The sequence below is a fragment of the Wasmannia auropunctata genome, unplaced genomic scaffold (assembly GCF_000956235.1).
Source record: "Wasmannia auropunctata unplaced genomic scaffold, wasmannia.A_1.0 LD335828.1, whole genome shotgun sequence".
In the NCBI taxonomy this organism is placed as follows: Eukaryota; Metazoa; Arthropoda; class Insecta; order Hymenoptera; family Formicidae; genus Wasmannia; species Wasmannia auropunctata.
Genome location: NW_012027062.1, coordinates 167,188 through 181,831, shown reverse-complemented (window position 1 = coordinate 181,831; position 14,644 = coordinate 167,188). Strand labels below are relative to the sequence as shown.

The window sequence follows — 14,644 nt, the reverse complement described above, 5'->3', positions numbered from 1 at the left end:
ATTCCACGCCGCTGCTCCTTTGCCCGGCGCGATCCGAAGTCTAGACGAACTTTTTTGTGTAATATCGGAGCGGTCCGCTCCCCTCCCCACCCCCTTCTCCCTTCTCTCCGCTTGTACATTCAGACAAACGACGAGATCATTCCACCTTGAGAAAATCACACGCTTTTCTCTCAGTTTCTGCTGCCATCCGCGCAATGAGAAACGAGGAGAATACGCGCGTCTCGCTGCTCGCAGCCGCTCGCTGTCTCTCTAGCCGACGCGGCGCGCGCGGCGACCAAAATTGCGTCACTATTTTTCCGGCGTATAAGCCGCCGTAACTTTCGCCGAGAGAAATTCGCAGGTCTTTTTCCAAAGATGAAATAACGATCGGGAACGGAGATCGGAAATATACACGGATCTCTTTTCGCGATGCGATGACGAAGAAAATAAACCTGCATGCATGGTATATTTTCTTAGTCGTGCAAATACAACAAAGGAATGAGAACTGAACCTAACGGTTTTCTTATCATCGAAGACGTAAGAGAAAAAGAATTCTTAGCTCGCCACGTAAATTAAGAGTTTAAAAAGTAAGCGCCGCGAAACGAAATCCTGGCCGGGTGGCATTTATTGTCGCCCGCGTGGTCTCGCTGCGCGAGGAAAAAAAACCACCTCCACTATATACTCCCCAGGCTCCTGCTGTTTCGCCTGTATTCCTCACGAAATGAATCGTGCCACCGTTTATCGATGACGGCGTATTCCTTTTTTGCATGTAAATGGATCCCAGCGCCTATATTCGTTGATTGAATCCAGTTCCGCGGCCTCTCTTGCCGAGGATAAATTTCGCGTTCGCCGAGGTCGGCTACGCGGAGTTCAGGTCGGGGCGGGGAACGGAAATCGATCGGTTAGGGGTGCAAGACAGACAGGGAGAAAGCATAACGTGAGAAAGGAAACATCGGGCGCGCTGCGCCCCCCGCCCCCATTTCCCTTGTCGCCCCCCTGCAACCGTCCGCTTACAACCGTGACGTTTCCAACCCCTTCTGTCTGTCGCACACGCGGGGAGGCAGGCTCGAATAAAATTATTCAAATCGTTCTTTGCGCCGTTTCAATTCTTTTGAACCGTATACGAAATATGTAATAGACATTCCCATAAAAAAAATGAAAGTAGGCAACGCTCCCCATTATTTATAGTTACGTAGACTTCCGTCAAAAGTCTTTTCCCATAGAATGTCATGTTTTATTCTGGCAATCAGTTTTTCGAATGAATTCATTCAAATCCTATCTTACGTTCGATCGTTTCAATTTTTCTAAACAAAATATGTTAACAGATGTTTTCATTAAAAAAGAAGCATTTCTCGATTATTAATATGTATAGATTTCTATCAAAAATGATTTTTTCCCCCCATAAAATCGCGTTTTATTCAACGATTTTTTAAATATAGACACGGTCAATAGATTCAATTGTATAAGTATACATACGCGCAAAAAAATGACTTGGTAATAGTAGCTAAATTTCAATAGCTGAATCAAACTCAGCTATAAAAGCTACCGCTTTAATGCCATTTCTGGCTATTACAGATAAAAAACATTTACTGTGGCAAAAAATTTATTAGCTAAAATTAAAAGCATATATTAGTACAGGCAGCTAAAAAGATGGTATATGCGTATCTAAATGTCTTATCATGCACACATTTAGCACACAGAGCTAAGTTTATAGCTATCGCGCGAAAATTTGATTTGTAATTGTTTTTTGCAATTTGGCACTGTCATATGCACATCTACAGCGCATTTAGCATTTATATTTTGCATTAGCTATATACTGTAAATATTATTAATCCTTATTGTAAAGATAAAATAGCACAGCAGATTCAGCTATAAATAACATTTGACTTTAGCAGCAAATATTTTTTGCTACAGCACCTACTTTTAATAACTAATAAATTGAACTGAGCAACGACATTTGTTGTCCCTATTTTAACGACACATCTTAGCTGCCATAACTATATTTTAGCTTCATTTCCTAATCCGTTTTCTGCGTGTAGCGTTATCTAAAGTAATTGCTCTATTGCGAAAATACTGTCGAAGGCGTGAATATTTCTCTCGAATATTTCCGAGTGCAGCACGTAATTTGCCATCGCGGAGTGTCGCGATTGAATTAAAATATTATTAATTATCTCCATTAAGCCAGAGTCCAGTAGAAAATGAATGGTTTCAATTTCGAAAACGCGCTTCCGCCTCGAGGAGTTTAATTGACCGAGTGCGGTGCGGGGCTTCCCTCGTGTGAAACAGGTTCTCGCCTCGTCTCTCGTTTCCCCGTTCATGGTTACGGCGTATCATTCGGCCATAATGATCGCCGGTTACGAGGGGGAGGGGAGAGGGGGAGAGGGATTGTCAACGCCGCCGGTTCTGGTTACATCGGGTGCGACAATGCGACGCGCCGCGCGCACGTTGACGGTGTCATCTTTATGGCGTTGTGTGCCTCCGCATCTAATAATAAACGGGTCGGCGGCCATTGTCGGAATATAGGTCGAGCCTTCTGGCATTTACCGTGACGTTTACGAAACGTCAGTTTCGTATGGCGCGCGCGCGCGCGCGTGTGTGTGTATGTGTGTACGTGCGAGCGTGCATTTACCTTACCGCGAGTTTCCAAGTCCCACGGCTGCTTACAAGTCCCGCGGCAAACGTCGTCGTCGCCGAATGAATGGACCGCGAAGCGCGACACAGTTCTCAACTTCGCGTCCGCCGAGCGCAAGTTCGGTCCGCGCGAAGCTGCTCATCGCGGAAAGGTACATTAATTGTAAGACACGCCGACGGGAGATGCACCTCGAACATCCAGGTAGCGGTATTGCAAAAGCGGGCGATGAATTTCTCTTTCTCTTTGTTTTTTTTTTTTTTAATGCTTTAGACACCACGCCGTTGTTTTTCTTCTTAATGTTGCAAACGGTTGCGGAACTTAGTTCAGCCTGAACAAAACTTTCTTTCAGGCGGGCGAGTCAAGGAGAGCCGTTTATCTCCATTAATTTCAAGCGGATTCTACTTTTAATAGAATTTTAATTTGAGCCTTGGCTACGCGGAAAGCTACCGTAACTAAGCAGTTGTCCAATTAAGGAAAATAAAGGGAAATATCGGACCGCGCCCGATTGGCTCCTCCCGGCCGGGCGGATAAACGTGAAATTTATCGCGCCAGTTTCCGGGCACGAGTTAGATTTGCGGTCCTCTTCGTCCCCCTTCCCCCTCACCCGCCGCTCTCGTTCGCGCGGCGGTTGGTCGACGTGCCGAGTGATCTTTCGTTACATTCACGCACGCACATGGCACGTATGTGTGTGTATCGGTCGACGTGACAGTCGGATTTGTGGCTTTCGGCGAAAATCGTTTTCGCGTTTTCTCGCGCAACACATTTTCCCACGTTGCTAGAGAGCGGAAGAGAGAAAAGAAAGAAAGCGAGAGAGAGAGAGAGAGAGAGAGAGAAAGAGGAATCGGTGATAGCGATGGTCAGAAACGGTCGCGTGACAATTTCGTCGCGCGTAACGCCATTATACGCTAACGGTCCCCGGGATGTAATCGAATCGATTTCGCAATACGCCGCGGGAACGTATTTATAATTTATCGGAGCGAAAGGATGAGAGAGGAAAAAAAAAGAGAGAGGGAGAAGGAGGATGGGCTTTCTTGCGGAACGCACGTCTGGTAGCGGAAACGAGCATGCCGGAGCGCGAGAGCGACAACACCGAATCGTCGACGACTTTTACCAGAATTTTGCGCGACGTCGCGCCGCGGCCTGAAATAAAAATCCTCAGCGCGCGAGTTTCATTAAAAAAAAAAAAGTGAAAATACGTAAAGATTGCGAAAGGCCCGCATTGTACGCCGCGATACCGAGGTTATTTATCCCTCAGCGCGATAATAAACGCATCCGGCGGAACGCGATGGGCGAGGTCGTCGAACCTCTTCGCGCCGTGTTAGGATTATTAATTATCGCATTAATGGACAGCGCCGCTAATCTGTCTTGCTAAACGGAAGACCGTCTTAAGTTAATATCATTTTACCTCCCCGGGCGCGGAATTGCGCCAAGATCTTGCGACGGTAAGGAAACGATTAAAGTCCCTGGGAGAGGAGGGCCATCCAGCCGTCTAGCGGAACTCCTCCAGAAGAGGCGCCCGGTCCAAAGATTAACACCGAGCGAATCAATTAGACGGTTAGTTGGACCGGTTAATTGCGACGAGGAACGAGGAGAACGGGGACGATCTTTTTAAAGATCCGCGCGGGAGAGATATATACCTACGGTCGCGCCACGCGATATATCCAAATTGCTCGCTTAAACGCGAGAGCTATACGTATTTATACGGGGATAAAAGTCCCTCTGAATTTACTTTACGAACCGCTATATTGCCGTGTCTATCGTCGTTGTAAACACGTATTTTGCCGCAGCTGCGCGATTTGCGTCCGAATAAATTCAAACGGGAGCACCTCGCGTGCGTTTTAACGTATAAATTTAGATTTCCCCTATATTCTGTTTGAGGGTGATTTTATCGACGCGCAGTCAATCCGCGGCAAATTAATTTTATGTTCGTCGTTCTACATTATATATTATAAGCGTTCACGAAAATCGCCGTAATGCCAGAGGAACAAGAGGAAGAAAAGAGAACTTTCTTTTGTTTTCAGATAGCATGCAAGGACGCGAGGCGCATTGTTCGGCGGTTACAAGGCGATGAGACTCCTGAATGGAGTCAGAGGAAGCCTCAGAGCCCCCTGGGGCTCCCACCGATGTTCCGTTGACAGAGCAACGCGGTCGGGTCAATCTTGTCGCAGCACTTAAGCCGATCTGAACTGCCGTCACTCACCTCGCCATTTACACCAGATCTGCATTTAGCCGCGGCACTCCGGAGAGAGCGAGACATAGGAGGCGAACAGCTTATCCGATCAGATATCCAATCGGATATACGTCCAGGCGACCTGAAACGCACGCGGATTGAAACCGATATAGTGAAACCCATGCCAAAGATCCACTTACGCCAATCGATTTACACTAGGCAATCCCGATAAACTCAGTCGCGAGAAGAGCGGAGGGAGAGGGATTTCATCTCGCAACAGTGTGTAACAGGAGAGGAGAGAAATCGGTGATCGAGATGGCGGCGCCGGTGATCGAGAAGAAGCGTTTCTTCTGCCGGGAATGGGCCTTCACGAAGCTGTCGCACTGCCTGGAGCAGCGGCCGCAGTCGAAGACGTGCGGCGCCCTGATCGTGGGCGGGCCGGGAAGCGGGAAGACGGCTCTCTGCGCCGAGTTGGCGTGGCCGTCGAACGGCGCCTCCGCGAGGCATCAGCGGTCCCTGAATCGCCGTCTGCTCGCCCGACACTTCTGCCAGGCTAGGAGCGAGGCCTCTCTGTCGCCCGCGCAATTCGTGCGATCTCTGGTGGCCCAGCTGCTCCAGGCGAGCTCGGACGGCGCCCATCATCATCATCATCATCATCATTATCGAGCGTCGAACACGCCCATCTCGCCGGCCGCGTCCGCGAACGCCACAACGATGCTCACGGCAACAACGACAGCGACGACGACGGCGACGACGACAACAACGGCGGCGGCGGCGTTGCCCACGACGACAACACCGACGACGACGACGACGACAACGACGACGACGACGACGACGATCGTCGCAACCGCGCCGCCTCTCACGTCCAGGGAGGCCATCGCGGAGGCCTACGCCGAGAAGTTGCGGACCGATCCGGAGATACAGGCCGCGTTGCAACCGGACGTTCTGGACCGAGATCCGGACGACGCTCTGAAGAAGGCCCTGCTCTTCCCGCTGCTGGAAGTCGAGCCGCCGAAGAACTGCCTCTTCCTGCTGGTGGACTCCATCGACGAGGGCCAGACGTTGAATCCACCACAGACTGGCACCAGGGACTCCCGGAGAGAAAACGACAACGTCAGTCGTACAATAGCTGAATTACTAGCTAATCATCACCATCTGTTCCCACAGTGGCTCTTGTTAGTCTGCACCGCTCGACGGCAGAGTAAGACCATCTCCCGCATGTTCACCGGCTTTCGCAAGATCTCGCTAGACGACCTGAGAAAGTCCCAGGTCGTTAGGGACGTTCAGCAGTATATTCTCGCGCGGCTGGATCAGGAGGATGCGCTCAGGTAACAACTGGATTCTCATAAATTGTCATGCATCTGGGTCATTTAGGTCTCGTCAATTATTTGTTATCTACTCGAAATTTTTATTAAAATTTTTTTTATTAAAACGATAAAATTCATATATTCGCGTTTAACTTTGTCGACAGTCGTTTTTGAGAAAACAATTGAGACTAAATAAAAAAAATCTTAATTACCGAGAGAAAATGTATTTTTTAATAAATATATGTGAAACTTAAGTACTCTTAAATAGCACACAAAAGTTTTGCGTTTATTAATAACAGAGATATTTAAACTTACATATCGCCCGACGTGCTTGTCACACGTGAGTAATCGTTTCGCTAATACTTCTATATAAACTACTTTCACAGGCAGCACATCTCGCGCGACACCGCCGAGATGCTGAACCAGCTGCACATAAAGAGCAACGGCTGCTTTCTGTACCTGGAGAAAGTTCTCGACGGCGTGGCGGAGAACTTTATTGTTCTGCGCGAGGTGCGGGAGATACCGGGGACGCTGAACGGCCTATACCTCTGGCTCTGCCAGCGACTCTTTAGCAGGAAGCAATTCAGCAAGGTGCAGCCCCTACTCAACGTCATACTCGCCGCCAAATTGCCCATCACTCAGGAGATTCTGTACGAGAGCGTGAAGACGGCCTGCGTCGGCATCACCGTGGAGGACTTCAATCGTCGGCTCCACTTGCTACGCCGGGTGATATCGGTCTCGCGTGCCGGCGCATTGATGCTCTTTCACCACAGCTTCGCCGAATGGCTGCTGGACGTCAAGCACTGCACTCAGAAGTATCTCTGTTCGGCCACCGAGGGTCACGCCATGCTGGCGGCCTACTACACGCTACGCGGCCCCGAGCTCAATCCCGACGAGATCTGCGTGCTGGCGCAACACCTGCAACGCGCGATAACGAGCATCCCGGTTACCACCACGTTGGACGTTCACACTCTTCAAGTGCTCTGGATGATTGGTAGTAATGCGCCCATCGAGGGCTGTTATCTGGACAGCTCCGAGTGCATCCTTTGGCCGCGGCAGGACGTTAAGCTTCTGAGACTGCTCATCGACGCCGGCGCAAGGCCCTCCGAGAAAGTAGTTGACGACGACGCCAGCAAAGATGCTATTTCTTCTAGTCAGGTAATTTCTTTTATTTTATTTTTTATTAAAAGGAGAATCCGTAAACGCGAGAGGAGAAGAGCACGCGATTGTTAATCGATGAAATAGATATACATTCGAAATTCGTTCATTGCATTCTTAATATTTTATTCAGGACAAGTTTCAGACAAATAAAGATATTTTAAGACAGAGTTCATTATGAATACGAATCCATTTTTTAAAAGTCCCTCCGGAAACTGCAATAAATATTAGAAGTAATATCTAATCTCTAGTTTTGTTGTGAACATCATGAAAACAGGAAACCATGATAATAAAATATAATAATATCTAATCTAGTTTTTCGGGGTCAGTATACCTTTTTTAATGATAAGAGAGAACAATGCGATCCATAGAAAATTTCAAGTGTCATTAAATCGCATGCGTGTCATTAATATGATATGACTCGTAATACGTTCGATAACGCTACACTGTAGTTTACTATAATGGAAAAAATATTTGTAACAAAAATCTTGTAATTGGTAATTGGAAAATTGTAGCGAAAATTTAATTTCGCGTAATTTCCTACACAAAGGTTTCGCAAGATGTGAGCCCCATTGACGAATCTCCGAGTGAACCGTTAACAGAGCTTCTCGGTGAAAGCGGAGATATCAATCAAACAGACTCTTACGGACGAACGGTGTTACACACTTTAGCCGCCGACGGCAATGCATCTCTGTTGGAATTGGCGCTTGCGGCCTGTCCCCAGGTACGCAAACTATATTCTCAAATTGTGTATAGCAATGCAATTTTTCATTAATTATGAGAGCCCACGATATTTGTCTCACGGATTACAAGCTAAATAACCAAGCGTGTTAAAATGATTAATCATAAATCTATAACACTTTCATTTGTGCACTTTTTTAATTTTTTGATTAAATTTTTAATTTTTAAAAATAAATGTCCGTCTCAAAAAGCATCAAGTCCATCTTCATGTTTTTTTCCACATGAAAAAAATTGGTTTCACTGTTGAAACAGCTTGACGAATTTTTATATTAACGCAGGCAAAATTGGAAGCGGTCGACCGGAATGGACAAACGCCACTGAACTTGGCCGCCAGGCACGGTTACGCGGACGTGGTGCGTGTTCTTCTAGCTGCCGGTGCGAGGGCGGATCACGCGGACTGTGACGGCTGGACCGCCCTCAGGGCCGCTGCCTGGGGAGGGCACACTCAGGTATAATTAGATTAAGTGGCATATCTCTAAGAACATATGCAAGTCTCATTAACTCGGCATCATATGTATAAGAGATAGTCTTCATTGAGCGAGGCCATTAAATGGCAGGTCTCGCGCGAGTCGTAAATGAAACAGGCGTCTCTCACGTGTTCTGTTTCAGGTGGTCGAGCAACTTCTGAAGCACGGGGCTATGGTGGATTGCGCGGATTGGGATCAACGAACTGCGTTAAGAGCCGCCGCATGGGGCGGCCACGAGGACATCGTTAAGGCTCTCTTGAAGCACGGCGCGGACGTTAACAGAACGGACGACGAAGGTAGGACCGCCTTGATCGCCGCGGCGTATATGGGTCACAGCGAGATCGTGGAACATCTTTTGGACTTCGGCGCCGAGATCGATCACGCGGACAGCGACGGTAGAACCGCGCTCAGCGTCGCCGCGCTTTGCGTGCCCGCCAATCACGGATACGCGAAGGTTTGTCCTACACTTGAATACCAATTAGACAAATATTGTATTAGCTATACATCATTGTACTATCGTCAGCAGATAATTCTTGAATTTATCAATAAATATTAATACAATTCTGTTCTGTAAATATGGCGAAAATAGTTTTGATTAAAATTATCGCTATAAAACATAAGTAAGACTTAATATTAAATATATTTAAAGATGTAAAAAAAAACGTTTTTTTTTCTAATAGATAAAAACATTAGAATAAAAACGTGTTTTATTTCATTGAAAAAATACAAATTTGGTTTTTTTCTAATTCCGATAGCACGACTAATTAATTGTAAGTAGTAATTATATAATTATATAATTAATTTTAATGTGATCTACATTTAACTGTTACATTAAACAGAAAAGCATTGTATAAACAATTGTAATATATATTTTAATAGTATATTTTATTTTAAAGTATATATTGTAATGTATATTGTATGTTAATTTGCCTGCAGGTAGTGACGATACTTTTAGAGCGAGGTGCCACCGTGGATCACGAAGACAAAGACGGCATGACTCCGCTGCTGGTCGCCGCGTTCGAGGGTCACCGCGACGTTTGCGATTTGCTTCTGGAATTCGACGCGGATATGGATCATTGCGACGTCACCGGGAGAACGCCTTTGTGGGCGGCCGCGAGTATGGGACACGGATCGGTCGTCAAGCTCTTGCTGTACTGGGGCTGCTGCGTCGACACTATAGACAACGAAGGCAGGACCGTTCTCAGCGTGGCCGCTGCCCAGGGTGGCACGGACGTCGTGAAGCAATTGCTCGCCAGAGGTATACATTGCTAAAATTAAGTTTAACTGGCGCGAGCATATTGTGCCCTGATCCTCCTCTCTGTCTCTGTCTCACCGTCATAAACGTATAAAGTGACGTAATTTCCACGTAAGGCCTAGACGAGCAGCATAGAGACAATTCTGGCTGGACCCCACTACACTACGCGGCGTTCGAGGGTCACGTCGACGTTTGCGAGGCGTTACTGGAGGCTGGCGCGAAGATTGACGAGACGGACAACGACGGAAAGAGCGCTATTATGCTCGCAGCGCAGGAGGGGCATACATCGTTGGTGGAGAGATTGCTGAAACAACACAGCGCGCCTATAGATCAGCATGCCCACGACGGTAAAACCGCTTTAAGGTACTGTGCTGATAATTTATGATTGTACTACTTATACACTTTATTACTTTTTAATTAATACAATTTCAAATTAATTGAGGAAGAGCTACGAATGTCTTACAGACTATAATTCAACACACAAGTTTAAATTAAAACATTTACAATTCAAGTGCACTTAATATCTTTTAGGAAAGAATGGCTTTTTTCTTTTAAGATTTAATTGTCGTACTTTCCAATAATAATTAACGAATCACTCTACGCTAATAAATAGGATTGTAAATTGCGGACATTTTCTAAATGAATTATCCCTCCTTCTCATAGACTCGCGGCTCTGGAAGGGCATTACGATTCGGTGAAGATATTGTTGTCTTACAATGCCGATGTTAACACGAAGGATGCCGATGGAAGGAGCACTCTCTATATACTCGCGTTAGAAAACAGATTAGCTATGGCGAGGTTTCTGCTCGAACACGCGAACGCGGATGTAGAAAGTAGAGATTCAGAAGTAAGTAATCGTCAATCGCGTTAAGACGTCTCAATAATTACTTACTATCTAATGATGATTCGCGTGTGATAATTATTACATTTGTATTTCTACAGGGTAGAACGTCGTTACATGTAAGCGCCTGGCAGGGACACGTAGAGATGGTAGCGTTATTGTTAACCGAGGGTGGAGCCAGCGTGAACGCTTGCGACAATGAAAACAGAACGCCGCTTCATTCGGCCGCCTGGCAGGGACACGCAGCGATCGTCAGGTTACTCTTGGAACATAGTGCAACTCCTGATCATACTTGTAATCAAGGTGCAACGGCTCTAGGTACATTAATTATAAATAATTTCTCTTTAAATAATTCTAAATGATTTCTCTTTATATAGTAACATGAATAAGATATGTGATACGTTAATTATATAAAAACATTTTTTTATAATTTGGTTGTAATTCCTATAAAACTGGGGCATGTTATGTGATAGGAGAATACCAATTTGCAGGTATAGCCGCTCAGGAAGGACACGAGCACTGTGTTCGGGCGCTCTTGAATCACGGCGCCGATCCCAGTCACTCCGATCACTGTGGACGTAACGCCATTAAAGTAGCCGCTAAAAGCGGTCACGACACAGTTGTCAGGCTGTTAGAAGAGCATTCCGCGAATCAACGCAGTTTGAGGCCCGGCATTAATGGAGGTTAATTGACACTTTCCGTTTTATTCATAGTCAAATTTGTACGCATTTAGAAAAATGATACAGAGATATCGCTCCTTTCATTTCTCTTTTGCGAGAAATAACAAAATTCGAATTGTGGATTCTGAAATTGTTTTAATAGAAAATTTTGCTTTTTTTTGTCTGTGATATAAAAAAAAATTTACAATTCCAATTTACCGAAATTTCTCTTTTGGTATTGTTAGTCGAAAATTGAATCGGTAATGTGACGTTATGTAATTTCCAGGTGGTAGCAGTAGTGCTACTTCTGTCACATCCAATTCGACGGCTGAGACTAAACCTTCGTCGGCAATTCTGAATCCTCTGTCGACGCAATACAGTCCAGCGGAATCGCCAGACTCGACGAAACGACGCAGCTGCGTTTCTCTAGGCAACAATTCGAGCAACAGTAAATCGAGCAGTAATTTAACCGGCAGCACTAAGAGCGATCAAGGAAAGTTCAATCAGAACTCGATGGTTAACTGTCAGGTAATTAAACTACACAGCAACATTTCACATTTGTTGGACGATAAAATTAATTTATCGTCCGATTTATTTCACGGTTGTAGCATGATTAATTATTTAATTCTTATATAAAACATGAAAAGAATTACAATAATTAATAAAATTGAACGGCCAAAGACGAGCAATATAATTGATTGTAATTGCGTTCAATCTTATTAATTATTGTATTTACAACAACGAGCGAAAATGATTAAGAATTATAAAAAGAATTATTTGACTTTTCTCATGACTTGTAGATTATTTAAATTCTTACAAAAATAAAAATCTAAATTGCCTAACTTTCATAATTTCAGACACCATTATCTTTCACGCAACAACTACAGCAGTGCTCGAGAGGAGCGAAGAGTCGGCCGCTCAGCAAGTTACTGTCACCTCTGAAAAGCGAGCCGCAGAGCCCGATATACGCCTCACCTCCGCACTCACCGTTAAGCGACAGCCTTATCCCATATTCACCTACAAACACGAGTCCGCCTAGCGCTCAGACGGCAGTTAACGTGATACAGAGTCAGCTGGGCGTGTCGTTGCTGGCAGCAAATCCAAATATGTCGTACAAAACGCAGATCGGAGGATACAAGCATACGCCCGTCATCTACGAGCCTATCAACATCAAAACTGAGATTATCGACAGGAATAACATTAGCAAGCCGTTCGAATTGACGAACGAGATGTTGGGCCTGCACATCGGGAAGGACAAGGAGAACGGGCACGAGGAGAAACGGAATTCGGCCGACACGCATTTTACGCGAGACACTCATATGAGAATAATATTGGGGAATAGCGGCGCCGGCGTTGGTAGAAGCGTCAAGCACATTTCGGATCACACACCTAGCAGGTAAGCAGTTGATATACATAGTAACAAATTGTATACACAAGTTATAAGCACATATACTAACACATTAATTATATTTATCACAGCACATACAACTAACATTTTCTCATCGTGAAATGTTTTTTGTTCATCGACACGAGACACATCAGACTACATTTAGAGATCGCAAATTATTTACGGGCACACATTTTCACAAAACCCGGCGAGTATCGGTCAAACGTCTCATTTATCTTGTGTTTCACACGTGTACATCATTCATAAAAATCATACGTAATTCCATCTTTTCATTCGAATTTTAATTTAAAAAAGCATACTTATTATCTTAATTTTTTTCAATGCAATTCTTTAGACTTTGCAGAAATCACAATGGTCGTATAAGGAAGACACACCGCTTCATGAGCGATAGGCTTTCCTTCCTTTTTCAACCCTCCCGAGCGAAAAAAGATAGAATATGTAGTCAAGGAGGACATACGACAATGTTAGACATATTTATCATGCTATGTATCAATTGGTTATTAACATATTGGTCATTTACTTAAAATGTATCAGAGGCAAAGACATGCATTAACGATAATGAGATATTTTTCTTATTCTTTTTTTTTTCTAAAATTTTGATACATTATTGCTTTTCTTTTCAACTTACATTTAACTTTTTCACGTCAGCTCTTCGACGAAACAAAATAATATATACATATATGTTACTCACAAGCACAAATTTCGTATAAAGTGCCACTATATTTAATTTCAGTGCAAGCAATGTAAAACCAAAGCGTAATGGCTTGGTGTCCAACCCAGCCATGAGATTAGTAGCGGGCGTTAGGAATGGAATTGAGAATGCTACAAATAGAAATAAGCCTATTACAACGCGTGTAAATGGATTCCAGTGGAAGGCGGAAGCGCGAAAGGAAACACCCTTGTAGGGACAGGTATCGTATTGTTTATCTATTGCTTGCCAATTTATTAAATTATATTTTATTTAAAATTAAGGAAACAAAAAAGGCTAATGACAGTCAAGCGCGGTAATTAGTGCGCGCAAAAAATCAATTTTTAATTATACTTATAAATACACAAACATTTTATCCTTAATTTTAAATACGAGAGTCCGTCAGTATCTTGTTTATATAATTAAATAATCTATAGTAATAAATGTAATATAAATACGATTATATAAAATATAATATGAAATGTATTTATTTCCGCAGGCTGTACCTTATGGATTGCCTCGACGAAGAGCCGGGAGCCAATACCGTGGATGGCGATCAGTTGCGAACAAAAAGCGAAAGTCAATAAACAAATTTTTCTCTGTTTATTTGAGCAAAATCAAATTACCTCAAATAAAAAGGAAGAGGAAGGAGGAGTGAATATTTCTGGGATGTGACGTGAAAAAAAAAACGGAGAGATCGCGTAGCACACAAAAAACCAAATATTAATTTGCATAGGGAAAGTACATGTAGACATAGATATGTAAACTAAACAGAACATGACTTTGTATAAATATGTTAATGGAATTATTTACTGATCTCACTAATGTAATACGCGCATGCACATACACATGCATTTTCGTATTGGGCGTGTGTATGTGTATGTCTGTATGTGTGACGTTTATACAGAATATCGCAAACACTGCTCGGTCTCCGAATCACCGATTTCAGAGAGGAAGCTACGTCGGTTTGCAACAGTCGGAGGTTAAAAAAAGAAAAGTCGCTAAAGTTCGTTATTAAGAGAAATTGATCAGCTTTTGAGGTATTCTGTATATATACTTAAAAAATTATTATTAAAATCTTGAACAGAGAGAGAGATAGAGAGAGAGAGAGAGAGAGAGAAACTTTAGGGCGTGATGTTATTGCCACGTTAGAACGGTAACGTTTAACGATAAAGTTTAACGATGAAAATTTCTTCAGAAGACTGGATGCAAACAGAATGCATATGTGATCTTTTAATGAGTAAACTTTAAACCGAAAAGAAAATAATGTTGTAAAGATATGTATAAATTATATATTAGGAGAGAAAAGGTTAAAGAAGAAACGATATTACGGACTCAT

The 14,644-nt window shown here is 43.9% G+C and overlaps 1 protein-coding gene across 1 annotated transcript; it reads left to right on the top strand.

The window, feature by feature from the left end:
- The first annotated feature begins 5,649 nt into the window (after positions 1–5,649).
- LOC105455862 (ankyrin repeat domain-containing protein 50) lies at positions 5,650–14,559 on the top strand. The gene is made up of 15 exons (XM_011699527.1): positions 5,650–6,109; positions 6,475–7,246; positions 7,797–7,970; positions 8,266–8,436; positions 8,597–8,908; positions 9,391–9,712; positions 9,826–10,072; positions 10,373–10,556; positions 10,652–10,868; positions 11,042–11,233; positions 11,496–11,737; positions 12,067–12,605; positions 12,952–13,080; positions 13,351–13,528; positions 13,805–14,559. Exons 1-14 carry the CDS (start codon positions 6,000–6,002, stop codon positions 13,520–13,522), a joined length of 3,783 nt encoding a protein of 1,260 aa, XP_011697829.1. The 5' UTR covers positions 5,650–5,999; the 3' UTR covers positions 13,523–13,528; positions 13,805–14,559.
- The last annotated feature ends 85 nt before the right edge of the window (positions 14,560–14,644 follow it).

What these genes read in the sequence shown, in the direction of transcription:
- LOC105455862 (XM_011699527.1), top strand. Translation starts at nt 6,000, where the DNA reads ATGTTCACCGGCTTTCGCAAGATCTCGCTAGACGACCTGAGAAAGTCC. An exon ending in CGCTTGCGGCCTGTCCCCAG is followed by an intron (nt 7,971 to 8,265) that starts GTACGCAAACTA and finishes ATATTAACGCAG; the next exon opens with GCAAAATTGGAAGCGGTCGA. An exon ending in GACGGTAAAACCGCTTTAAG is followed by an intron (nt 10,073 to 10,372) that starts GTACTGTGCTGA and finishes TCCTTCTCATAG; the next exon opens with ACTCGCGGCTCTGGAAGGGC.